Genomic DNA, 25,266 nt, shown 5'->3' with positions numbered 1-25,266 from the left:
ATCCCACTGCCCCCTCTGCAACACCCTGTGGGTTTGGTGTGGGGAGGCAGAGCAGTTTATGGGATTTCTTGTCGCCAGCTGAGTTGCTCTCAAGGACTAAGCACCCGAGGAGGGCTCAGGCAGCTGTCCTGCACATTTTGGAGGGTGCCGGATTCACATCTGCTTTGAGGGAAGGGTGGAATGTCTTACATTAGCACAACTCACTGGCTATTAGGAACTGGGCCCGTTTCCTAATTGCGGAGATGGCAAACTTATGGAATAGGTTGGAAGAGAGAAGTACAGTAAGAAAAAAAGAAGAAACTATGGTGGAAGAAGAGAAAGTGAAGGCACAAAAAAAACCTTGTTGAGATACTCACTGAAGGCGGCTACTGTGCAAGCAGCATTTCTGACATGCTCTGCATTATGCAGCGTTCTTGAAATTACACAGGAAAAGCCATGTAACAGCAGACTGTCAACGGATTCCTAAGTAGCTTCATTACGAGCTCAACACAAAGGGACAAAAAAGATTTGTCTGCTGTCTTAGAAGGACACAGAAATTTACAGATACCTAAGCAGGCAATGCACTTGCCAAACAACTACAGGTAGTGGTTTTTTAAACGCTAGCACAGATGACGCAGCTTACAGCACAATACAAGAAAGTAAACAGAACCGTGAAGCTCTTCTCAGATTTTCAGAAAAATGCAATCAAGATCTTACAGTTTGTTACTTCTTTTACCATAATGAACTTGACAAAACCTACGAGAAATCCAAGTAGATCGTTGCTGAGCTTCTTTAGGGGTGCTCCATCCTTTTAGATGCTTCATTTACAGTTTATTTGGAGTTAGCAGATTTTCAGAAGGGTAACTCCTAAAGCCATCAGTGCACACCTTACTGCTCTCAGAGTTCCTGAAAAAATTCTGTCTGTATGTTGCATGGTGTTTAAACTGCAGTTTCCTACGCCTGCACGGATCCTTCAACTGCTCTGCTAGCTAAAATATACCCAAGACCAATCTCATCACCAGATTACTTTCAACAAGCTGGAGAGAATCAGTTAATTTAAAGCTCTCCATGCACAACTCCATACAGTCCATGGAAATCTGAAGTCACAGCCTCTCTAAGATAAATTACTTGCTACATATGTATATTTAAGCTCAGTGCAAAACATTGGTTTCGACGTTGTATGCTTTTTATGCAAACCTTTTATCCATTTCCCATTGCAATTAATATCATTCAGTGCAAACGACATAATTTGCAGCTTAGTTTATGCCCAGAATGCCATTACAGCTGCACGTTCAGAAGCTGCAGAGCACGGCTGGTGTAGCAGCCTGTTGAAACAAACGTGCCTTCAGATGTGCCAGCTTGGGCTCAGCACCACACGAACGCAGCCTCTGGATTGGAACCAGCTGATTCCCTCTGAGCACACAGCGTGCACCTGCCTGCAGAGGACATTTCCCTTCAGGAAAGGCAAAAAAAGAGGAAGGGAGCCATGAGAGACTTGAGTATCCAGAACAGATCTGGTGCACGAGTCTTGCTGAAGCCACTAATTACTCATTTGACCCTTTCTTTTTAAGAAATTAGCGCAGAAAAAGATGTGGCATTTGAAAAAAAGGCCAGGAAGTGGCTTTCAAGTTGGGCAGAAAGGCTCCAAGGGGCACCACCGCACAGCCCTCAAGACGACGAAAGCTCATTAAATGAGCTGCATGACTAACAAGTGATTTTTAATGAGCGAACAAACAAAAAGCAATAGGATGAACGAACAAGGCCAGGCCAGCACTACTCTGAACGTTTCAGGGAATAAACCCTCGTGCAGCAATGCATTTCGTGCTCTGCCTGCATCTCCTTTGCCACGTTCGCTGTCAGAATAGTTCCAGTCTCAGGACTATTAAAATCACCGTGTGGGAGAGCAGAGGAGGGAACAAACCTGGGGCTGTATTTCTGAAACACTCGATAAAACGTAGAGCCATGATTTTCTAAACACAGAATTCGATGCTACTTCCCCTTCTTCTGAAACTCCGTGGCTGTGTGCAGTGCTGAAGCCAGACGACGAGAGCTGTCAGCTCAGCTACCTCACGCTATGACTTCAGTTTCGAAATGATCCCTTTCCCGCAGCCAGGAGGGCTCACGTCCTCAGCGCAGCAAATTGCGGTAAATTGAACTTTGGATTCTAGCACTTCGCACACTTATGCAGGCAAACAAGCTGATAATCTTGAAAGGAGCAGGTACGAGGCTGCTGCAGACTTCCTAAACTCCACGCTTGTAAATGTTACAGAATTTTCTGAGTCTGCACAAAGTGCACGCGGGGAAGGCTGGCTCTGGAAGGAGTAAAAAGGGAATAAAGCTTACAGAGCACACCAGCGTTATGGAGACCGACGGGAAATTACAAAACGCTGTGTTTCAAAACAGATTTACTACCACCAAGTGTTTCAAGCCTTAAGTACGGTTTTAATTAGAGTATTTTTAGGTAAATTAAACCTGAGTGCTTGGTAAATTGTTTCACGTAGATGTTTATGTAATTAGGAGCTGGTCCTGCAAGGTCCACGGGATCTGTGCCTCACTTACTGAGGTACAGCAAGCCATACGCACTTGCAAAATTCCACAATTTCAGGCTCTTTACAATTAGGCAGCAAAGCCAGGCTCCAGTTAAAAGAGCACACGGGAAGGATGCCGATTAGGGTGAGGAAGTCAGGACTCCAAGCAGTAGTTTCTGTGCCTTTGTAACGCGGTCCTGTAAGCAATTCATTTCTCCCTTCTTAGCCACTGACTCCAAGCTTACCCAAGTGCTCACAGGCAGCTCCCTGAGGTTCCTCCTGACCTTGGGTTTCTCCCCGTTGACTCAGTGACAATTTAGGAGCAGATGCCTTGCCATTACAGCTCTCAGGTATTTGAGGGCCTCCTGGCCCTCTGTAGGAACACGCACAGCCCCACAGGTGCACTCGAAGCCCAGTGCTCACCAGCACCACTCTTTTGTGAGATTCCAGTGAGATTTTAGCACGATCTTCATACATCAAACAGTATTGGAAGAAGCAAGGATGTGGGTGCTGACAGAAGGCTAAACTTCACCTTACAGATTTCTGAGCAGGTTGTCACTTCAGGCACTGTGCACGTACAGGTTAAACAGGCACGGATGCATCACAGCTGGAGGAAACAAGGAGACCAGCGGAAGGGCAAGGACCTCGGGATAACAGCACAAAATACAGACACGAGGCCCACCAGTGGGCCTGAAGGTGTGTATAGTCACAGCGCTGCAGGAGAGGTTAAGTGGACAATGCACTAGGAAAGGAGCTGAGAAGTACCAGAAACAAAACACGATGACCTGCAGTGCAGCCCCTTACTTTGGCAACAAGTCCAGGAAGCTTCTGAACTGACATCTGTAAGAGCAAATTCTGAAAGCCGTGCACCTTCTAATGTGCAAGCCAGTAAGTGATGTGCTTACACACACAGGCATTCACTGTCTTCAAAGCATCTCTTCTGAATCCTGATTAAAGATCAAAACCAGCAAGATTCTACAGAGCATCTCTTCAACAACCTTCACTCTATTTTAATACCTTTTCCCCAGTATTCATACCTCATTTTTAAAACTGCAATAGCTCATGCAGTACCCATCCTCTGGTGTATTTAATACCTGGTTTCAATGAACCACGCACTGCCCCCAGGTTTCTCAGTGCTCCATGGCACAACAGTTGTGATCTCTCACTTTCCCAGAGATAGCGAAGGCGTTAAACCTCAAAGTTTATAAACAACCTGAGATCACAACAGACACCAGGACAGCAGAAAGACAGACTTGTGCAGTAGCTCAGGATTCCTGCACAAAATCCTAAAAAGCCTTCAGAAGAAGGCAGCACACTGCCCACCTGTTGGGCTGTTCGATGCAGGCCCTCTGCCTGCCAGGCACGAGCTCCCATCTCCGTGCTGCTCCAAGTCCAGGATCCGGAGAACACATCAGTAACCACCCCCCACACACCCAGCCTTAAACTAGAGCACAAGCAGAAGAACCAAAGTGACCTACAAACTACTTTGCAAAGGGTTACACACGCTTTTTCCTTCCCTACGATAAAGCAGGGCATTCTCAAGCTGTGCATTAAGCACAACGATGAGCATTTCTTTCCTTTAACTTAACAAATCAAGAAGCAGAGCACTGCTGGAAACAGAAGTCTGCTGAGCTAGCTCAGCTTCTGTCCTCCCTTCTTTCCACTTCCTCAGTGACCCCTTCCCAGCCATAAAAGCCATTTCTCTGTTAAAGCTAAAAGAAACTTCTAAAAATATAGGTGAAGCAGCAGGTAGGCACACAGTGTATATCAATGACATGAAAGCCCTGCTTGAACTGAATAATGTGAATTATTCAGGTGGCAAATGGAAATGTATTGCTTACAAATGAACCAGTCATCCCTTCTCCAGTGCTGAAGTTAATAATTATATCCTCGCTGCACTGATTCAGAGCAGAGCAGAGCTACCACCAATTTGTATACTGGATTTGAGTTCTTCATAAGGCACGTCTTGCTGGTTTAGCAAACAATTAAACACAAATCTAGGGGAAATGTCCCTAATGAGCCTACCAAGAAACACCAATATTTCTGTTAATAGCTTACTGAAGACTTTTCACAAAGTCTGCAGATGAAAAGCTCAGATCCCTGTGCTTCTTACGTTGCTCCATACTAGCGTTCTGATCTGCTTATACAGAGAAATGAAAGAAAAAAAGGTTATTGTCAATGCCACAAAGACCCTGACTGGTGAGCTCAGTTCCACAGCTGGCTGTCACAGCCCTGCAGCACAGCAGGCGCATTCTGGATCAGATGACACAGTCAGACCCATGGAAATTCAGCCCTCCTTCCTCTCTGAGTCAAGAGAGGATTCCCATATGTCCATGACTGCACATATGCCACAGAACTAGAAACATACCGGTTTAAATATACTTTTGAAACAGGAGCTATGCATTTTTCATGAAGCAGAAGGTAAGGGGATAAAAAAAAGTCTAAACACTTTCTGTTTATAGTCTTTCTGTTTCATTCTGCCACTTACTTTTGCTGTGACTTACAAAAGAAAATGAAAAACCCTGGAGTACAAGACAAAGACAGAGGCCAGGTAATAAAAATTAAGACAAAAGGGCAGAGCAGAGAACCAGAGCTCTAGTTGGTAGCTCTTGGCTATGGATGTGCCCTGCCATATGGTGTCAGCATCCTTACCAAGCGATGAATCACTCCTGAATTACCACGTATTTTCCTGAGAGCTCCAATCTTCGCAACGCCGTAGTTGCCACACGAATGTTACGCAACTGCTGAAAGAGGGACGGTGCTCGCACACCGGGCACGCTACGATCAGAAGGCACAGGAGAGGTGATCCGCGCTACAAAAACCTGGGAGTTATTTTAGGGAGGGGGGATCGAACTCAAGTTACAAACATACTGCTGCCTGCTAATGGGGTTGGGCACAGAATTCCATTCTTAAAGAGAGGTTGCAGAATACTGGAGCATCTCAAATGGTAAGTCAGGGACATCAGCCCTTACAGTACTGACTGAGAGGTCTGAGAACAACATAAACCTCTGTTTCAGCTTTCCAGCCCAAAGTTCAGATGATGATGTCCCTGCCTATGGCAGGGGGTTAGGACTACATGATCTTTGAGGCCCCTTCCAACCTAAACCGTTCTACGATGAGAACTGTTGGTGAAAACTGCACGTTTTACTAGCAGCATGTCAAGTACTGCACAGACAGCACAGGTTAGCATAGTTCTCCAGAAAGTAGTTTCCTAAAGAGACTGTGTTAAAGTAACCGAGTGGTTTTTTGAACGAAGGCTTACATTTTTCGTGTTCACGTTGTGACAAGGCAAATGGTATTTTTACTCACTGGACATCGAAGCAGATGCAAATAAAGCAATTCACTTTTAAAACACAGCACCCAGAACCTTACATTTCACATGTTAGCTGAAGAAAAGATAAGAGTGGCATTGCCAGGAAGTTTACCCAAGCCACAAATGCACATAGAACACTTATGCTGAAAAAAATCTGTAACATCTGACAAAACACTGATATCACAAAGTTGCAATATTGGGGTTATGGTCCCAAAGCTGCAACAGGATGAAAACATAATTGCTAGAAATCTTCTCTTGAAGATAAATATTACTTCAGAATGGACATTAACAGGCTACAAGTATCTGCTTCGCTTTCATCTAGTGTCCCAACCAAAATTAAGGTAAGCACGGGTGCAAATATGAGTCCCAGACTGAATATGTATAGTCAAAGTCTCTAAAAACAAATCACAAACACCCAAGTGACTATAGTCAGGTTTGGCTGCATAGTCATAGGAAAATGCACTGCCTTACGTTCACCCTCATAATCTGAGGCTCAGTCAGCTGATCTCAGGAATGCATCCAAAATATTGTATGGGACTGAGTCAATCGCCTGCCTCTGGGGTACGGAGCTCTGCAATGAAGGCGTGATTCAGCTGCCTCTCGTGACCTTAATTTCACCTGTGTTTCTGATGGGCAAGTAGAAGTCCAAGTTGCTTTGGAAAAAGAAAGAAACCTAGTGAAATAAGTGAAGTATGAAGTTCTGGGTGATCTTCTGAAATATTTAAATTGATTTATTTTTTTTTAACCAGATACTCATTGCCTTAAATTAAATTAAACAAAACAAAACCCTCTTGTTACAAGTATTACTATGACTCTCCAGACACCGAGCTTTGTAAAACAACAGTACAGGTCAGTTCAGATGGATCTGAAGTTAATCAAAACTGGTGTCAGCACCCACACGGAAAGGCAACCCCAAACCCTTACGCTCTTTGCACAGGTCAGAAGTCAGTCTTTGCAGCCTTTCTGAGGACGCAGCCCCTGCCTGCTTTGCTACGGTTTCAAATAAGATCCAAAACTGAAGTTTGAGGGGGTGGAGCGATGGAGATGGGGGCTGAGAAACACAGAGCCACTAAACCCCATGTCCTCAGCCTGTGTCGGATTTTGGCAATCCAGACCCCTACTCCAACCAGTACTGAGACCCCTACGCCGGCCTGTAGTGCTCAAACGCCCCACGCCAGGAATAAATACAAGGTGTTTGGACAGCACACCCCCAGTGAGACCCGACAGTGCCCTATGAGCCCCCTGTGCTCAGGGCCGGACAAGCCCCTCTACTTACAGATCACCCCCGTTAACAGCCCCGCGCAGCCCGTCACTGGGGGTTTCCAGCAGCCCAGCTCCACACTTCCACCCGAAACGCTTACAAACCTTTCAAAACGGTGCAGTTACCACAAAAATAAATAAACAAACGAGCAGGAAGGGGGGAGCACCCCGGCCCCCCCTGAGGGCACCCCGGCCCCAGCACCTGCGGCCTCCCCCCCAACCCCCCCCCCCACCCCAACAGCGGGGGCTCCCCCTTCCCTCCTCCTTGCCCAGCCCGGGGCCTCGCCACCCCGCAGGCTCGGGAGCGGCGGCCGGGAGCTCGGTGCCCCCGCGGGGCTGACCCACCATGGTACAGATGGAGGCGAGTCTCCGGACCGTCATCAGCGCCTCCATCCGCCCGCCGCCGCCATGTTGCGCCGCCGCCCGACTGACAGCGGCAGCCGGGCCGCGGGTGGCGCGGCCGCCAAATGGGGCCGCCCGTGCGGCGCCCAAGCAGAGCCGGCTGCGCGCCGCCGAGCCCGGCCGCGGGTTCCGCTAAACCACATCGCTGAGTTCAACAGCTAAACGGCTTCTAAAGACCCCCAGGGATGGGGACTCCACCGCTTCCCTGGGCAGCCCCTCCCAATGCCTCACAGCCCTCTCAGTAAAGAAGTTCTTCCTAATATCCAACCTAAAACACCCCTGGTGCAACTTCAGCCCGTTACCCCTCATCCTGTCACCAGGCATGTGGGAGAACAGACCAACCTCTCTACAGCCTCCTTTAAAGTAGTTACAAAGAGCGATAAGGTCGCCCCTGAGCCTCCTCTTCTCCAGGCTGAACAAGCCCAGCTCCCTCAGCCGCTCCTCGTAGGACTTGTTCTCCAGGCCCCTCACCAGCTTTGTCGCCCTTCTCTGCACCCGCTCAAGCACCTCCATGTCCTTCTTGTAGCGAGGGGCCCAAAACTGAACACAGTACTCGAGGTGCGGCCTCACCAGAGCCGAGTACAGGGGGACGATCACCTCCCTAGCCCTGCTGGTCACACTGTTCCTGATACAAGCCAGGATGGTGTTGGCCTTCTTGGCCACCTGAGCACACTGCTGGCTCGTATTCAGCCGACTATCCACCATCACTCCCAGGTCCTTCTCTGCCAGGCAGCTTTCCAACCACTCATCTCCCAGCCTGTAGCTCTGCTTGGGGTTATTGCGCCCCAGGTGCAGGACCCGGCACTTGGCCTTGTTGAACTTCATGCAGTTGGCCTCAGCTTGGGAAAGGGCCCCAAAAGGAAGCCTGGCTGTCAGCTGGCTGCCAAGGCCACCACAGAAGCAGGTCTCTAAGTGCCACATCCCTAAGTGCCACGTCCACATGTCTCTGAAACATCTCCGGGGATGGGGAACTCTGCCACCTCCCTGGGCAGCCCCTTCTAACAGCCCTCTCTGTGAGGAAATTCTTCCTCACACCCAACCTAAACCTCGCCTGGTGCAACCTGAGGACATTTCCTCACATCCTTGTCACCTTAGGGGAGACCTTATTGGTCTCTACACCTACCTGAAAGGAAGATGTGGGGAGCTGGGGGTTGGCCTCTTCTCACAGGTAACTAGCGATAGGACTGGAGGGAATGGCCTTAAGTTGCCCCAGGGGAGGTTCGGGTTGGAAATGAGGAGACATTTCTTCTCAAAAAGAGCAGTCAGGCATTGGGACAGGTTGCCGACGGTGGAGTCACCGTCCCTGGGGATGTTCAAGAAAAGGTTGGACGTGGTGCTTAGGGATGTGGTTTAGTGGGTGACAGTGGTCGTAGGGGATGGTTGGACCAGATGATCTCGGAGGGCTTTTCCAACCCTAACAGTTCTGTGATTCTATGAAAAGAGACCGGCACCCTGCTGCCGCCGCCTCCTGTCAGGCAGTTGTAGAGAGCAGTAAAGTGTCCCCTCAGCCTCCTCTGCTCCAGGCTAAACACCTCCAGTTCCCTCAGCAGCTCCTCATACGTTTTGTTTTCTAGTCTCTTCAGCAGCTGCATTGCTCTTTGCTGAGCACATTCCAGCAACTCTGTGTCCTTCTTGTGGTGAGGGACCCAAAACTGAATGCAGAAGAATCACAGAATCATATCAAAAGGTCAGAATCATGATATTAAAAGGCCAAGCTGGAGTTACATCCTCAAAATGGTGCAATGGCTGGAGGAAGGGGACATCACCAAGCTCCCAGTGAGGAAGGCAATGGATACTGGGGCACTGACAAGTCCTGAAGGATCACCTGGAACTCACCTTCTCCCAAGAATGTCTTCAGCAGTTGTCAGCACCCACTGACAGGTTTATACAGAGCCATCCAGTACGATGGGGGAGATGGCCATTGTTTCTGCACCAAGTAATTGTTTGCTGCTCTTCACTATGCATGCCTGTCTCAGCAAAATCACAAAAAGGAGCCTTTCAGAGCACAGCGCTGTGTTACCAGTGTCTGTTGTACACCCAGCAGAAAAGGAGTGAAAAATGCTGCCCAGTCACTATTTACCACTTCACACACTGCACGCCAAAAGCAAATACCTATCAGAGGAAAAAATCCCTTGTGGAGACAGATGGGTGGAAGTGTTTGTTGTCCCAACGATGACAATGTACAGAATTCTCTGTGTTGAAGCTGGAAGAAACCTGACAAATATTTCGGGTGGCCTATAAACTAAGTGCTGTTGAAAAGAGCTGGTGAAGATCATAGGAAGCCCTAAGTTTACGTTGCGCATGAAACACACCGTGGGCAGGACCAATTCCACATGCTGCCCCTTGCTTCAGCCTTGACCTTGTGGGAATATCTGTGGGGAAGAGCTGGTTCAGTTTCCAAAGCACAAACTATTTTATGAGGCCAAGATGTTTCCATTCTATTTGAGTTGCTCGCCTGCAGCGATGTTCTCTTATACACGCTGTACTTCCCACGTCATCTACTATAGGATCCCAGGGGAGAGTATTCCGCAACCTAAAAAAATATCCTTAAAAATACACTAAAAGTGAAAAAAAGACACGTGCAACTTACAGGGTTTCCATGAACAGCAATGCAACAGAATTAGGGACAGGAAGTTCAGAAATAGTGGAATCTGTACAGTGTTTAACCAGATTTAACTGTAGATTTAAATGATCTCCTCCCTTACATCCCAAAATAGAACCAAATATGATTTATCACAGATGTTGTAATAGCATCTGAGGACACTTCCTTCCCCTCTAGCCTCAAGATCGGAACAGTTTATTGCTGGGTACAAATATGGTGCTAAAATGGCAGTCTTGTCCTGAAACGACAACTTCTGAGGCTACTGCTGAGCCACAATTGCCTAATTTTTAATGTCTTTTACCTGTGATCAGGACCTACACAAGGTGCAATCCTGAACACACAGAGGAAGGCTTGCTCCTCATGCACATCACATTCATCACTGTTTTGTCTTACCTGCCACAAAGGTACTGCCTAGGAGGTACTGGGTTACTGGGAACAAAAGGTGGCAAAAATGCTACTTCTGTCTTCTGTTTTGTGCTGAAGCTCTGCAGTGTGAGAGCTGGCCTTTGGGCCTCACATTTGCAACAAAGGCAGTCAGACAAAGCTGCAAAGATCAGTTTGTGCTTGTTTAGAACACATTCAGGAGCAGGGGGTGTTTACGGGAGCAACCAGCTATGAGTTTCATCCCAACACCTGCAAAAGCAAGTGGCATTTCCTCAGCACCATGCTTCACACATCTGCTCAGAAATGTGCCACGCTTCTCTAGCAGTGTTGCCATAATGTCAAAATACTGTGCAAAAGCATCAGAGAGACACTGGGGGTAAATGTAACCATTGCAAATAGACTTTTAGACAGATCACTCTTTTTTTTGTTGTTGTTGTTGTTCTTTTTTTTTTTTTTTTCTGCTAGGAAGAAGGGGAAAGAGTGAGAACATTCGCCTTCCTCCCAATACGCAGGGATCTTAGCAAGATGCTCTAGCTCTGCTCATCTGTTTCTCCTTTTGTAAAATGTATGAGGAGTAATTATATCCAGTTTTGAAAGCAATTTGACATCCTCGTATGAAAAGCACTATGGTAATGGCAAATATTTTTGTTTTTATTATGGTTCATCGCTGAAGATATGCACAAGTGCCAACAACAATAAAAATAGAAAATCTTATAAAAATCATAGCCAAAAGTAACATAGACTAATAAATAAATCTTAAAATAAAATGGTGTGGAAATAACGTAATCTGTGTGCAACATGCAAAGGCAGATATCTTTGCATGGAGTAACCTAACGAGTGGTTACTAAAATCTCCAGAATCATCCAAATGTTTTCAAAATTGCTCTGAGTTTTGCAAACATTCTCCCTTTAATTTAAGCTATTGTTTTTCCAGAAGAATTTGAATTAAAAACATGTGCTTTTTTAGCTAAATATAAGTCCATTGTACACAAACAATGAAAATCTCTTTTAAAAACAATTCTTATTCTACATGCCAAGGGTTATACAATCTTAAATAGTGTGGATCCTTCTGCGTGGTGTCACTCGGTGAAAAGACTATTCTGACAATCTAGAAAATCAAATAAAGATCAGATAAAAAACCCTCTGGCTTTTACTACATATCTTACTCAAATTCTTTCCAAATTAGAGCCCCAAATTCATCATTTTTGGTTAATAAGAAAAGGAGTTTGGGAATCTATTTAAAACTTTCTGGAGTGTATGTTGCCTTTTTTACTGCTACCAGAAACTATTTGCTCTGGACACAGATTTCTACATGCCGTGGATGCAAGCATTGGTTAGAAGCACAAGAAGCCTGGGCTAGTGCATCAGAAACTTAGATGGAACCATATTAGCCAAAGAACTAGAAATCAATTGGTCTGCTTCCAAGATTCAGTCTAAAACTGCTTTCACATTTGTTTTAAGCAACCAGAAGCCATCACAGCTGCCAAAAGAAGCAGTCCAACATTTCCTCCAGCACTGGTCTTTCATTCCTGCCCCGACACATCTCCTCTCGGGTGTCAGCACCAGCATCCGTGTAAGCACATGGCAAGCAGCTTTTCCAGCCTCCTCCCAGCAGCTGCTCCAAGCCGTGACCATTTGAGATGCCCGGCTCCGTGCCCTCTCAGCCCCCAGCATGGTTTTGAGATGCAGAGAACCGCACACTGCGCTGGAGGTGGGGATGCTCTGAGCTTTCATGCCAGCAGCAAAAAGCCACCCCACGTCTCGTTCTCCATTCCCCTCCAACATTTTGATGATTTTCTTTTTTTTCCTTCTGTTGCACACTGAGCTGATGATCTCAGAGAACAGCCGTTGATGACTCCAAGGTCTCCTTCCTAATTTATGGGTGCCAAGTCCAAGTTCAGCACCACTTAAGCATAGTTTATGTTATTTTTCTCTAGATGCATTGCTTTACATTTATCTAGACTAAAGCTCCTCTGCCAGCTTTCTCTGTGCTCGCTTTTGTGAGATCCTTCTGGAGTTCCTCAGCACTGACACAACCCAAAAGGACATTTACTTCTGTTCCTGTCAGCGGTGTTGCCTCTCTTTTTCAAGCAAGACAGCAGACCTGTATTCTTCTAGGAATGTCTTTGCTCATATAGAACATTCCCCACGATATTGCTTAATTTATCTGGCCCTTTTCCCTGGGCTGAAATCGTTCTGGCCACCTAGAAGCTGGTAGATATATTACCACTTGTTTTCATAGGAAGACTTACAATGAATAATTTTGTATTACTCACTCACATATGCTTTTAATAGCAAATGGTAATAAGGTTTCCAACATCCTACACTTAGGGAGGGGGACATTTACATACTGCTGCTAGCTAATCCTAAAATTTATAATGTGTCCAGCTCAACAGCACATTTCAAAGTGTCCTGTTAATCGACCACAAGATTTTGAACATTTTCATGTTCCTCCTTTCATTTGCCCAGTTCTTACAAAACTTCTGCAAGATTAAAGCACCCTGGTAATGAAATTTCCTGGAAAAGATTTTTCAGTGTTTGGGTGTCTGCAAAAATCTGGAAGCCAATTTACACACTGGAAGATTTAAGACCGTTCCCATAGGAGCCGTGTCCCAAAAGACACAGGATCTGGTGTCTCCCTCCCAGTGCCACGAGCTGGATAGCCCTCCAGGCCTTTTGTTCTTCCTCTTCATCAGCTGACTGTCATGATGGTCAAAGTAATAACCCTTCACACTTACACAACAACTCAGCACAAATACAGCTTCAGAAGGAGTTTTTAGAGGGGAAACCGAGCCCTGGAAAAGCGATACGTTCATAAATCTTCTGCATCCTGTGCTTGTTTTACTGGACTGCTGTGCACCAAAGCTGTATTTTTCCGAAGCTCTGCACCCAATTCACGCTCAGCATGCAGAGGTCCTGTGTGAGGCTGGCATGGAAATTGAGATCATTGGAAAATCTGGCCCCCAGTGCTTTGAGAAGGGGTGGTAATCGAGAGACCTGGCCTGATTCCCCTTCCTCCTGTGATACCCCAGCCTCCAGAACCTGCTTGTGTGTGCTGTGATTGAAAGCAGCTGCACAAAAGTGTCTGGGCAGAAAAAGCTCTTCTGGTGGCTGCAGCCTCTCTGTAAGGAGCCATGCCTACCTTCTGCCTGGTAGAAGTGTGCAGAAGACAGGAGAAATCCGTGTACTCAGGTCTCCGAGATCTGGGGGTGGATTAGCTTTCAGTTAATATCTCTGTTTCCCACGCAGCGTGGCAGAGCACACGTCTCAGAAGAATGCTGTCTGCACCAGGCTTCCTTCTTCCCACCGCTGTGCAAAGCCAGCCCTACCCTTTGCAGATCTCTTTTGACCATTTTTTTCAGAGATGAATGCTCAGACTGTACTTTCTGTAGTTTCATTTACATCTGTTTTATATTATTTGCAGTTTTCCTTTATCTGGGCCATTCCCTCCCCACTGCTCGTCCTTTTTTTCTTCCCTCCCCATTATCCCTGATAACTGAGAGTTGCTCGTAGCCCGTGTACGGTTACATGCTGTCATCCCTACAGACCTTGCAGCTGCCAGCTGTCTTAAAACTACACCGGGTTTGCCTATAGAAGTCATTCTTTCTTCATTCCCTCTGTCTGGCTCTGAAGGATACTGGCTTCCTTAGCCTTCCCAAGCCTGTTGTCAGCCCTAAATTCACTTTTATATGTTCAGAGAAAGAGCAGTGCCCCAACCCTGTGCTGACCCACATTCCAGCGGGCTATTACAACTAATAACATGCACAACCCAGCATATCAAATGTATCCTGGAGGATACAGATGCGAGCTTGTACTTTGGAATAAAAAACCTACCCCTGTCTGAAAAATGTGTGTGTGGGGGGAAAGTGTTTATTTTCCTGACGAGGAGTGTCCCAGCAGCTCTGGCACCCTGAAGGGACCCAACTGCAGGACACAATAGGGCAGGGAAAACAACAGAGCCTGGAGCTGGAGCCCATTGAAAATGCCGAGAAACTAGACAGGCAGAACGGGATGATTCAAAGTGGAATTAGCGCAGGGCAGCGGGGTGACCGTCTCTTGCCGCTGGGACGACTGCAGCACCGAAGAATCTCGTTTTAGGCAGGAGCCAAGGGGCAGCACAGAAACCAGGCGGCGGGGAGATAAAGCGGGGAGCGAGGGAGCGTGGTTGATGGAGGCACACGCTCCGTGCCCGGCTGGAGGAATGTCCTGGGTTCCCTCGTGATTGGCTGGGGAATGGAGGAGTCAGTTTTCACGGGGGTTGATCAAAAAGTTTCCTTTTGCTTTCCAAAGTTGCTGTCTGAGCGGAGGCATCGGGAAGAGGAGGCCGGTGGCTGTAGCGTTCCTCGGGCAAGCTGCTTCAATGCAATGAGAAGGCTTCTCTGCCCGGGGACACACAGCCCAGAGCAGGCGCCGAGAAGCTGCTTTCCTCCCTCTCTCTCCCAACTCCTGCTGGAGTTGATCAGCTCTCCCTTCTGGCATGCGTCTCATCCCTCAGGATACGATGTCACAGTATTCTACTAACTTTCTCTTGCTTCCCATACCAGAGTACCCGGTGCTAGACTGCGTGCCCAACAAAATCATCAAGCTCGTGGTGCTGGGTGGCAGCAGCGTGGGCAAGACAGGTAAGCCCACAGGTGTCCTTCGTGCTCTTTGCTTGCTGCTGGCTGCCTGCGACGGCGGCTCCGATAGACCCAAGGCTGTGCCAGCCCCTTTAAACATTGCAGCTGAAGCATTTGGAGTTACTTCGTGCTTATGTTTGTTTGCTCGGTGCCTGGTTTGCTGGGAGGATTTGCTGCAGGTCTGTGCGGCCAGCCAGTGCGTGGGGACTTCTGTGCTCACAAATGAATCTCCGGGGTCTTGTGCGGAGGGTTTAACATCTAAATTTCCACTCGGAAAAAAATGGGGCTAGCGATTTTTATTCTCCTGCTGTAAATGATGTATGGTCTGTGGACAAATAACAGCGTAGGAGATGTGTCTCCCTGTATTACTCTCCAAAGGAGAGCAGAAGAAAGGAGGGTGAGGGAGCATTACTGCTTTGGAGTAGATGGCTCATGGTTTCAGAAATAATTACGGGAAGATCTGGTTTAGTGCATCTGGGGTTCCACAGCACTCAGCAAAAATGTTTCCTTGCTTTGGATTTGAAGCAGCTATGTTTCTGTATTATTTTTAGGTAACTTGCTGAAGGTAGCTGCCCATGTAAAGGTAGCAAAGAGGTGACTCAGTACAGACTGTGAGAAAAATGATTGTTTTAAATGAAACCTATGATACAGTTGTTTGCAGAACAAAACTTTTTGTTTAGATATTAACTGAGTGGTTTTGAAAATTATTGGGAATCTGCTGAGATGAAAGCACTACAGGAATATAAATTCCTGTGGCCAAAAATGAGATATAAGTGTTATAAAGAGATCAAAAAAAGGAAAATGTTCTAATCCAATGGTGTATAAAAGCACCACAGGTTAAGATGAATAAGGAGGTCATGCCACAGCATGACCCGTGTGTGCATAGCACATGCAGTTTGTTTGCTGGGTGTGATTAGATATCACTAATGGGTTTCATTAGAGGGGGACTGAGGATTTTTAAGGCTGGGAAGAGCCATTTGATCCATCGGCCACACTTCTGATATGGCACAGAGGTCTTAAAGCTGGTATTAGGATTAGTTTCAGTATAGTAAGGGGTTGGCTTGTTACTCTTCTAAATTATTTTAAACCAAAGGTCAGATCATTATATCTGCAGTCACAAGCAGCCCTCCACACCCTATACTGGATAGCCTACTGAACTGGAGGGGAATTTACAGTACAAGTTGCTAAACACTGCATTAGGTATCACAGCCTGGCCCCAATCTTTGTGTGTGTGTGTGTGTGAGTGCAAAGAGAAGGATTTGCAGAATAGCATGCAAGCAATAGCAAGATTATCTTGGTTTCATATTATGCTAACTCTTCCAGTCAGATATTACACGTGTTCTGCAGAGACTGACTTTGGTTCACATTAAAGACCCATATTTTTTTCATTGTTTTACAGCCCTGGTTGTGCGCTTTCTCACTAAGAGATTTATTGGAGACTACGAAGCCAATACTGGTGAGTCTGCTCTCTACTGCAGTGTTGCAGATAGCTTAAAAAGGAATCTACTCAATTTTGTGACGGGCGCATATTACAGGAAAGCCAAGCAGTGTTAGATGTCCATAAGGTGCATATTTTCAGTTAATAGCCTCAAGCTATGAAAGCAATAAATCAAAGCCTCATTATTTATGATCCTTTTAGCTGCCTTTTTTTTTTTTTTTCCCAACATGAAGGAAAAGGATCAGAGTAAAATGCTTGCTTGGGGACATACCTATACTAAAATGTAGACTCTAGGAGCAACTGGCATATTGACTAAACCGCAGAAACCCAATGCTGCTCTCTCTGCAACCCCAGGGAAGCCAGAGGAATTCCAAAGTGTGTAAAAGGCAGTTCAGAACTTTTTTTCCCCCTTTGTATTCCCTTCTTTCAGTGTCTTTTATGACAAGGGAGATTTCAAATTGAAGTCTTCTTTCCATAAGATAAGCAAAGTGGCCACGCAAACTCCTACTGTGTTTCTTGTTTAATCCTGACACCTCAGGGGATGTGCTGTTTAATTCTCAGCCTCTGTTCCAAGTGCTAACTGTATCAGCCAGCATTGTAGAAGGGATCACTGTGCGCATACCTACTAGCACATCCCACACGTAGGCTGCCTCAGATTTGGGGTGAAAAAGAAGGGGATTCAGAGCAGTGACTGCTCCACTTTGGAGACACATGCTGGATTTAGAATGGGGAGCTAGGGATGGAGATGGCAGTACAAGACACCTTTGATCTCTGCCTGTCTGATGAAATACAGTCTGAAAGCTCCTCCTTACAGCTCCCTCTCACTGACCCTAAGTAACCTCGACGGTTGCCTGCACTATTTCTCTTTCTTTTCCTTCATCTTTTCTATGGGAGACCGTAGATCAAGTCAGACTTCTGAGCTTTGGAATGGATTGGTGCCGAGAACCACATGCTTTTCTCATTAAGCTACCAGCCCAACAGCCATGCTGTAGAAGAAACAAATATGCCAGAAATAAGAAACAGGTGGTATTGTATTTGTGATCACTCAAGCATGCTTTTCCTCCGCTTGGGTAGAAGTAAGAGCACAGCGTCTGGAAGTACCTGGTCTTTTTTCTGCAGTGCATTACAGACTAGAAATAATATGTTGTCTGGTTCAGGGGCGCAGTACCTTCCCATAAACTAGTACCACCTTTTTTTAAGCAGCTTAAAATCTGATGTGTTTTAATAAATAAATAATTCCCAGGAGGGCTATATTACCTTACGGAGTCAGTATTAAAATATAATACGATAATGTTGGATCCAGATGCAGCAAACTTCGCCATATTAAATTTCCTCATATTATAAATGTTGCTATGAGCTCAGAATCTTTTCCACTGGAATAAAAGCACTTGTTTCCCTGAATCTAATCTTACAGAGATAATTTTCAGAAGTGACAGCATTGTTGTCACTAACTGACCTTCCTGTTGGTCTGAATTCCGTGCTCTCCAGTAGATGGGATTTCTCTAGGTTTGAGCCGAAGTACATCATTTAAAGTGTAGCGATGACAATTATATTTGGACAACTCTGAAAGGTCAAACACAACAGCTGTAGATATAGCATTTCTTGTACATCCATGTGACTTGCATTAAGTTCCAAAGAAAAACGATGATGACATCAGTCTCTGAAGCTGTCCTTATCACAACCACAGATAGTTCATAAGATCAAAACTTAAGTTTTCTTTGTCACTTCATCTGCATTCCAGTACCAAAATGAAGTTCAAGCCCAGAACAGTCATGCTCCTATGAGAGCTGGGTCAGCCCTAGACACTTTGCCAGGGCTTGACCTTGAGTATCAGTCATTCAGACTAACCAGAACTCTGATTTAATCTCTGGGGATTTCAACCAAACTCTTGACTGCTAAAGTCGTACAAATTCGAAAAAGCATCTGGGTATTCTGTATATGCTCACCTGCTTTGTGTTCAAAAACTAGAATACTTCCCTTAAAAAAAATAAAAAATAAAAAAAAACACTTTCAGAAAAATGCAATAGGAATCAGTTCACCTATTTTAGAGTAAACACCTGGATAGCTTGGCTTGAGATTAAAAATATGTGCCCTCCACATTTTAAAAAGTTAACAAAATGGACTGGAAATCTGACTAGGATTGATGCACCCACTGTAACTGAGTATTTGACTCACTACAATTGCCACCCCTCCCATATACCATCCTAGGGATACAGTGGGAACATCCAAACACACAGCAAAAACAAACCCACTTTACTTAAGTAACCAGCCACTCAGCCTCCCTGGTACCTTTCACTTTTCTATAAGCAGCTACATATCATGAGCTTCAAAACTAGATTTCGACACTTCCATTTTGCCTTTATGTGCTCTTCCTTTGTTGTTACAGTCCCTGCCCCTAATGATCTTGCTTTTTCCACCAGGTGCTTTGTATTCAAGAAAGTTCACCATAGATGGGGAACAGATCTCCCTACAGGTGCAGGATACTCCCTTTGTTTCACTGGAGGTAACACATCTGCTCAGTGCATTGCTCACTACTTTACAGCACAGTTACTATCTGTTTGTTGCCAGCACTGTCATCTGTTAGTATTCCAGCAGAAATACACCTGGGCTCAAACTCAAAGGAAGACATAACGGGGGTACCTTACACCTACCAAAACGAGCCCTTGAAGAGATTAAATCAGGCTCTTTTTAGGAGTAAGTCAGAACTAAACCAAATCTATTTCAAATACATACCTACATCCCAACCCTAAACAGCAGGACTATCAGGCTGGCTTGCTCTTGCCAACTCCCTGACTTGTTTTATTTCCTGTCAAATAGTTTTTGTCTCTGTGCAGCAGAAAACTCACCTGCCCAGAGGCTCAGCTGGCTCACCTTACGTATTTCGACGCACCCAGAATCTCTCTTCTCCAGAAAAGGTGTTTCTTTTCAAAGGGACAGGCCTCACAGAAACTGTCATTTCCAGATAGGGTGCTTTTCAGTGCTTTCCCTACTTTTTCATGTTTTAATTTTATTCATTCCTTATTTCTCAGTTGTTGGCATTTACATATACGCCTCTTTCTATTCTTATTTTAGATATTCAAGGTTTAATGTTTGAACAGGAACCTGTTTCTATAAATATTCTTACAAACAGATTCCAAAATAAAGATAACTTTTTTTTGAAGATCTGCTTTATGTGTAAAACAACATGATGAAAGTGGTGTCTGAGCAGCAGGAATTGTAATGAAGTTTGTTTTTACAGGAATGTTGGAAATCTCAGGAGAGCAATAATTCCTATAGAATAGCTGAGATTTCATGGTAAAATTAGGCATCCTCTTGTCGCCATCAAATCTAAACTTCTAGGTTTGGCTTTAACCTCAGTCTGTGCTCAGACTTGGCCAAATATATGTCTGGATGGGAACACCACCATCTCTCATCCACTTTCAAGCTAGCCCTGGACAGCTTTATATATCCTGTTTAGTCTGCGTGGACCCACACGAGCACGGGCTCGTTTCTGTGCTTGTGAAGAGCTGTTCCAGCCTGAGATTAGAGAACAGGGTAAGCAAAGGTCCCCCAGCCTCAGCTTGCATGTCCATTTTCTCTGACAACCAGAAGCAGATTGAAGTGGAAAGCCTTGACAAGGCTCCAAAGTCTCTGCTCCGAGAGGTGCACAGAGCAGAAGAACCCTCGTTTATTCGGCACACTAAAAAGCAAACAAAAGCCATTATGGAAGTCCTCCAAATATTCAAGTGGGACTTAATTGTACAAAGACCCTACGCCAGCTTGCTTAGAGAAGACACAGCAAGGAGAAGCTATTGGTGGTGATTAGGCACAACAGGGAATGCCTGACAGGCTTAGCAAAGGGAATCCCTTCTCTCTTCTGTCTCCTGGAGAAAGGAGGGAGTGAATGAATTTAACTCCCCTCTCATACCAGATACATGTTTATTTTCTGATTTCCCTGTTTTAACTAAGACTCTGCCCTAAAGTTCAGAGACTGTAACCAGAGCTCTGCAAAATGTAGTAATGCCAGCAGCTGAGGTTTCCTAGTCAGGAACTATTCTAATTTAGTTAGGGAGGAGTTTCATTTTCTTTGTCCCAATCAAAGGTCTGTTCTGTTTCAACAGTTCCCACAGACATGCTTATCTTAGCTTGGATCTCTGCTGGCATCAAATAATGTATCTGAAATCGTTTGAAAGGATTGTTCCTGAACAGAACTCAAGACTGAGTGAGAATAGGTCGGATTTTCTGTTAAAATCCTTAAGAAAGAGAGTTGTTTGTGGTGGGCAGGCTGAGCAGAGTGTTTCAGGAGGAAGTCATGTGGAATCACTCAGGATTCTTGCCACACTGGAAATGTTAATGTTTAAGAGAGAAACAGAAGCAAAGAGATAACTGGTTTTGTTAGATGATTCATTGCTGCTTGGACTATACATGGCAAATGACTGTGTGTTTCAAAATTCATTCTGGAGCAGAGATTTCCATTTAAAAAGTAGCCCATTAGCCTTTGATTTTCCTGAATAAAGCATTCCATTGGGGATTATCCATCCATCTCACTACTGGGTGGGCCTAGCTGGAGTAACTGAGAATTCCTGCTCATTAGGGCTCCCTTGAACGTACACCTTCTCCCAAAACATTTTCCAACGCTTGCCAGAGCAATTAGTTCTTTTTCCCCATAAAGGAGTTTGCTGGTGAAAAGAGGCTAATTATCTACAGATTGGATACAACTCAGACACCAACAGTGCAAATTGCCCTTCTTCCCACAGCCTGCCCTGGCCTGGCTGAGTTCACTCTCATTTACGTTGCAAGCAAAGCTGCTAGTGAGGCTCCCTCTTCCTTCTCTATGCAACCCTGATTTCTTTTTTTTTCTTTTTCTTTTTTTTTTTTTTTTTTTCCCTCGGTTGGGGAGCAGGGGAGAGGAGAGTGATCAGGACATCTGTTAAACAATTTCACTGCTAATAAAGGACATTTAAGATTTAAGTTTATACTATTGTGAGCTGGCAAGAGCAAAGAATTACTAGGTATGATGGGCCAGTGCCTGTATTGCTCATACTGAAATAAGTACAGGGCAAATAGGTATATCAAAAGGGCAGTTAGAAGAACTGCTGCTGAAAGTTTTAAGCCTTATTTAGACTCTGAGCCTTCAGATACCCTGCTTCCTCCTTCCCACAAAAGGGTCTTGTCTGTGGTCCTTCTTTTAAACTGTCTGACGCACCATAAAGGACTAATCAGTTTTGCTCATTCTTTTCCACCTCTGCTTCCTGAAGTTAGGCTTTGTAATTCATATTTAGATGTCTAAGTAAACGTGATCTGTTTTGGGAGATTGCTGAGCACATGCAAATCCTGTTAAAATGCATGAGAAAGGCAGATAAGTGTTATGTAGATAGATAGATATTGGAGCATAAGTTCTGATATTTTAAATTTCCATAACTAATATTGAACAGTGGCTAAATTTTTAACATATTTTTTGTTCTTTCCTATGACAAACTAGATTTCTGTCAGGAAACCTCTAAGTGCTTTTCCAGGTGTTTTATGCCTTTGGAATGAGTCATTACATGGCATCACAGACACATGACAAAACAATTTGTGAATGATGTTGAAGTATGTGAAATGTTGCCTGTTTCAGTTTAGGAAGATACTATCTGACCTCTTGTGCTGGATCTGTCCTCCACAGCCAATTAACTGAACTGTTTACTGGGCACATTCTGTCGGCCAGTAACTGTTAGATAAAACGTTCACGGACATTAGTGGGCTTTGGAGAGGATTTAAAATGCCTGTCCTAAGTCTTACTAAAGTTCATGAAGATTTCTTGAATAGAATTTAGCAACAACAATATCAAAAAAGCTGGACTCTATTTATGATGCTGAACTCCCACTAAAACACCCAGGAGCCTCTAATTCCTTACAACTTCAGCAAGGGCTGAATGTGTGTAGTGTCTTGTTGGGTATGGCAGAAATTGCACGTTCCCAGAAAGCCTGGATTATTGACAGGAATGTCAGTTCTTATCAAACCGAGAATCCTGGTAATAACTGCAGCACTGATCTCCCTATCTAGCTGGGAAACATGCCAGCAGGGATAACAAAGGGTAGAGGATTAGCTGAAAATAGCGTCATCTTGAAAAGTGAGCAGATCTCTTTTCAAGCTCCACAGTATTGTGGTATTGTATTCTGTTTTATATTCCCCATGCTGGTGACTGCTATAGCTGTGTGAGTAGGAGCTGTGATGGACAGAACAAGCGTGTGACCAGCAAAGCAGTAATATAAACCCATGGCAGCTCCATAAATGAGCAATGAGATTTCACCTCATTTCAGTGCCAGTAATTGGCTATTTGCAACAAATTGCTCTTTCAAAGTAACTTTGCTTCTGATTATTTGGAAAACTATATGGCAGTAAAACCTGTCAGGCTTCACTTAACAGAATTAGTGAGAACCCCCAACCATGGAGACATCCAATGCAAAATTGGAAAAAGACATAAAAAACCACCTTGGGGAACAACCATTCACTTGCAATAGTATGACTAGCCTGCTGAGATTTTCTAACGCTCCTACTATGCCAATCCCAATTTTATCCACAACAAAAGGGCAGGTTGCTGTCATAAGGATTTACTACCAGAGAATCCAAAATGAACTTTTCAATTTCAGTGTTAGGTTGTTCTCTTATTTTTAACCGATTGGCTTTGATCGCCCTCCGCTTCTGTGCTGCTTGTCTGTCATATGCTACTGACACAGAGAGGAACTTTCTCCTGTCCCCAGTGCATCCCCCAGCAAACAGTGAGGTTTCTCCCTGTCTGCTGAGCAACAGCCGTACTAGTACACAGCTTTGAGTAGCTATCGGTGCTGTATGACTGCTTGCTCCGTCTGCTCCCTGTTCTCAGTTTTCTAATCTCACACCTCTTGGTTTTGACGGCAGGATGACACTGACAGCATATGTTGCCAAGAGCAGATAAACCGTTCAATCTACTGGGCAGATGGCTTCGTTTTTGTTTACTCCATCACAGAATATGAGAGCTACCGAGTCATCCGGCCCCTGTACCAGCACATCCGCAAGATTCACCCAAACGCTAACATTCCCCTGCTTCTGATGGCAAACAAAGGAGACCTCCTGCGAGCCAGGCAGGTGTCCTCCAAAGAAGGACTCCAGCTGGCAAGCGAACTGGGAGGTACTTACTACGAAGTCTCAGCTCGAGAGAACTGTGAGGGAGTGCATGAAGCCTTCCAGCAGCTCTGCCAGGAGGTCAGCAGGATGATCGGGAGCTGCAACGGAGAGAAACGAAGAGGCCTCCACCTTGTCCGACCCAAGTCTCCAAACATGCAGGACTTAAAGAGACGTTTGAAACAGGCTCTGACTTCCAAAGGGAAATCTGCCACTACACTTTGATGTAGCTGACAGAAATTGGTTTCTACATCACTGAAAAAAAAGGCAAGAAAATAAGCTGGTATTAAGGGGCATCAGCAATCAGACTGTGTGGAAGGTTCTTTCATATTGTCTACACATCTTCCTTAAAAGTCCCACATCCATTCAGCAAAGGAACTTACAGAATGTGCTTTTTGGGGCAAGAATTTAGAAACTGTGATTTAAAGAATAGACTGTCGCAAAATATTTCTGTTTCAAAATGGACAGTCATACAGTTTAGGCTTAAAATGTAGATTTTATTAATAAAATAATTAAATTCTACTATTAAGAGAAGTGGCTTCTCTTGGGAGTGGTTGTGTTCCTAAGCATAGGCAATAAGCTACAGAAGGACACCAGGAGAGTGACAGGAGCTATAATGAGCAAGCAAAACTTAACAGATTTGCTTAGTCATGAGACTGGAAAATAAAGGCAAAAAGTAAATGACAAATATAAATAGTGATAAATAATAACTTTTTTTAAAGGTAATAATTCAGAAACTGCAGTTTAGAAAGTGTTCTTAGGAACTTGGAGAGTGCGTTGCAAGCTTATACAGTGTCTCATTAAAGGGAGATTACAAAAATGTAATTTTTTCAGATTATTTTTCTTTAAACACTTGTTATTTATGAAAGTGATTATATGAGCAAAATACTTACTTTTAGCAGCATTTTGTAGTCAGTTTTTTGATGGTCTACTTGTCATTTTTGTGTAGGCTTGCTACATGGCAATGAGGGACAAATAGAGCAGTGCAGCTGTAAAACCTGCTCCAAAAAAAAAAACAAAAAAAAAACAACTGTATTAATCAAGACCAAGGACAGAACCTAAAACTGTTTAACTTTTTTTTTTTTCCCCCAAACTAGTTAGATTTTAAGCTCAAAGATACTGCTTTAAAGAAATAAGGTCATCACACAAAGTATATCTGATTCAATTTTTTTATTTTTTTTTTAAAGAATAAATGCTTTTATGATGCCTGAAATTCCTGGCTTCAGGAATTTATCATTTTGTTATTTGCCTAAAGCCAGACTTTACTCAATACCTTGCAATGCATCCAAATCACCAGTCTGTCAATAAATATTTCACTGGCAGCATCTCACTGCATTGGGCGCAAAGGGATTTGATTTGGGTGCATCATGTGCAAAGGGATTTGAAGCTGTATCCTGTGAGCTGGCCAATTTTATGGCAGCAATGACAACAACATGAAGCATCCATCATTCTGTTCCTAGTGGGAGCAGAGAGAAACTGGGTTGGACCATGCAAAAGTCAGGATGCAATGATCTTTTCTTTAAACACACCACCCGAGCAATTCACGGGACCATGAAATGAAGTAAAGCTCAGTGATTTACACCAAGGAACACAGAAGGGAAAATCCTGGTTTGATGGATG

The 25,266-nt window shown here is 44.6% G+C and overlaps 2 protein-coding genes across 4 annotated transcripts in view; one reads left to right on the top strand and one right to left on the bottom strand.

Moving 5' to 3' along the window:
• LOC309883053 (ubiquitin carboxyl-terminal hydrolase 12-like) overlaps positions 1 to 7,534 on the bottom strand; it is a 29,868-nt gene extending 22,334 nt beyond the window's left edge. Inside the window, exon 1 of one of the 2 annotated variants that reach the window (XM_082770732.1) lies at positions 7,426 to 7,534. Coding sequence is in view for 1 of the 2 variants with exons in the window: in XM_082770731.1 (XP_082626857.1) it covers positions 7,426 to 7,473 (48 nt within the window). In the remaining variant the exon portion in view is untranslated. The remainder of the gene's footprint in view (positions 1 to 7,425) is intronic. The other variant, XM_082770731.1, reaches the window with a different exon arrangement.
• A 7,198-nt stretch (positions 7,535 to 14,732) lies between these two features.
• On the top strand, positions 14,733 to 24,686 carry LOC309883092 (ras-like protein family member 11A-like). 2 transcript variants are annotated; one of them, XM_082770819.1, is made up of 4 exons: positions 14,733 to 15,089; positions 16,486 to 16,542; positions 18,945 to 18,997; positions 23,404 to 24,686. In XM_082770819.1, exons 1-4 carry the CDS (start codon positions 14,945 to 14,947, stop codon positions 23,869 to 23,871), a joined length of 723 nt encoding a protein of 240 aa, XP_082626945.1. In that variant the 5' UTR covers positions 14,733 to 14,944; the 3' UTR covers positions 23,872 to 24,686. The 2 variants fall into 2 exon arrangements, with proteins under 2 accessions (XP_082626945.1, XP_082626944.1); XM_082770818.1 differs by having other exon boundaries at positions 18,945 to 19,027.
• The last annotated feature ends 580 nt before the right edge of the window (positions 24,687 to 25,266 follow it).

The sequence above is a fragment of the Aythya marila genome (genome assembly GCF_965140915.1).
Source record: "Aythya marila genome assembly, chromosome: 13".
Classification (NCBI taxonomy): domain Eukaryota; kingdom Metazoa; phylum Chordata; class Aves; order Anseriformes; family Anatidae; genus Aythya; species Aythya marila.
This window is presented reverse-complemented; position numbering and strand designations above follow the sequence as displayed.

Bases quoted from the DNA above. Each gene is read 5' to 3' on its own strand.
- LOC309883092 (XM_082770818.1), top strand. From the start codon at position 14,945: ATGCGTCTCATCCCTCAGGATACGATGTCACAGTATTCTACTAACTTT. The intron at 15,090-16,485 runs GTAAGCCCACAG...ATTGTTTTACAG, and splicing joins CAGCAGCGTGGGCAAGACAG to CCCTGGTTGTGCGCTTTCTC. The intron at 16,543-18,944 runs GTGAGTCTGCTC...TTTTTCCACCAG, and splicing joins AGACTACGAAGCCAATACTG to GTGCTTTGTATTCAAGAAAG.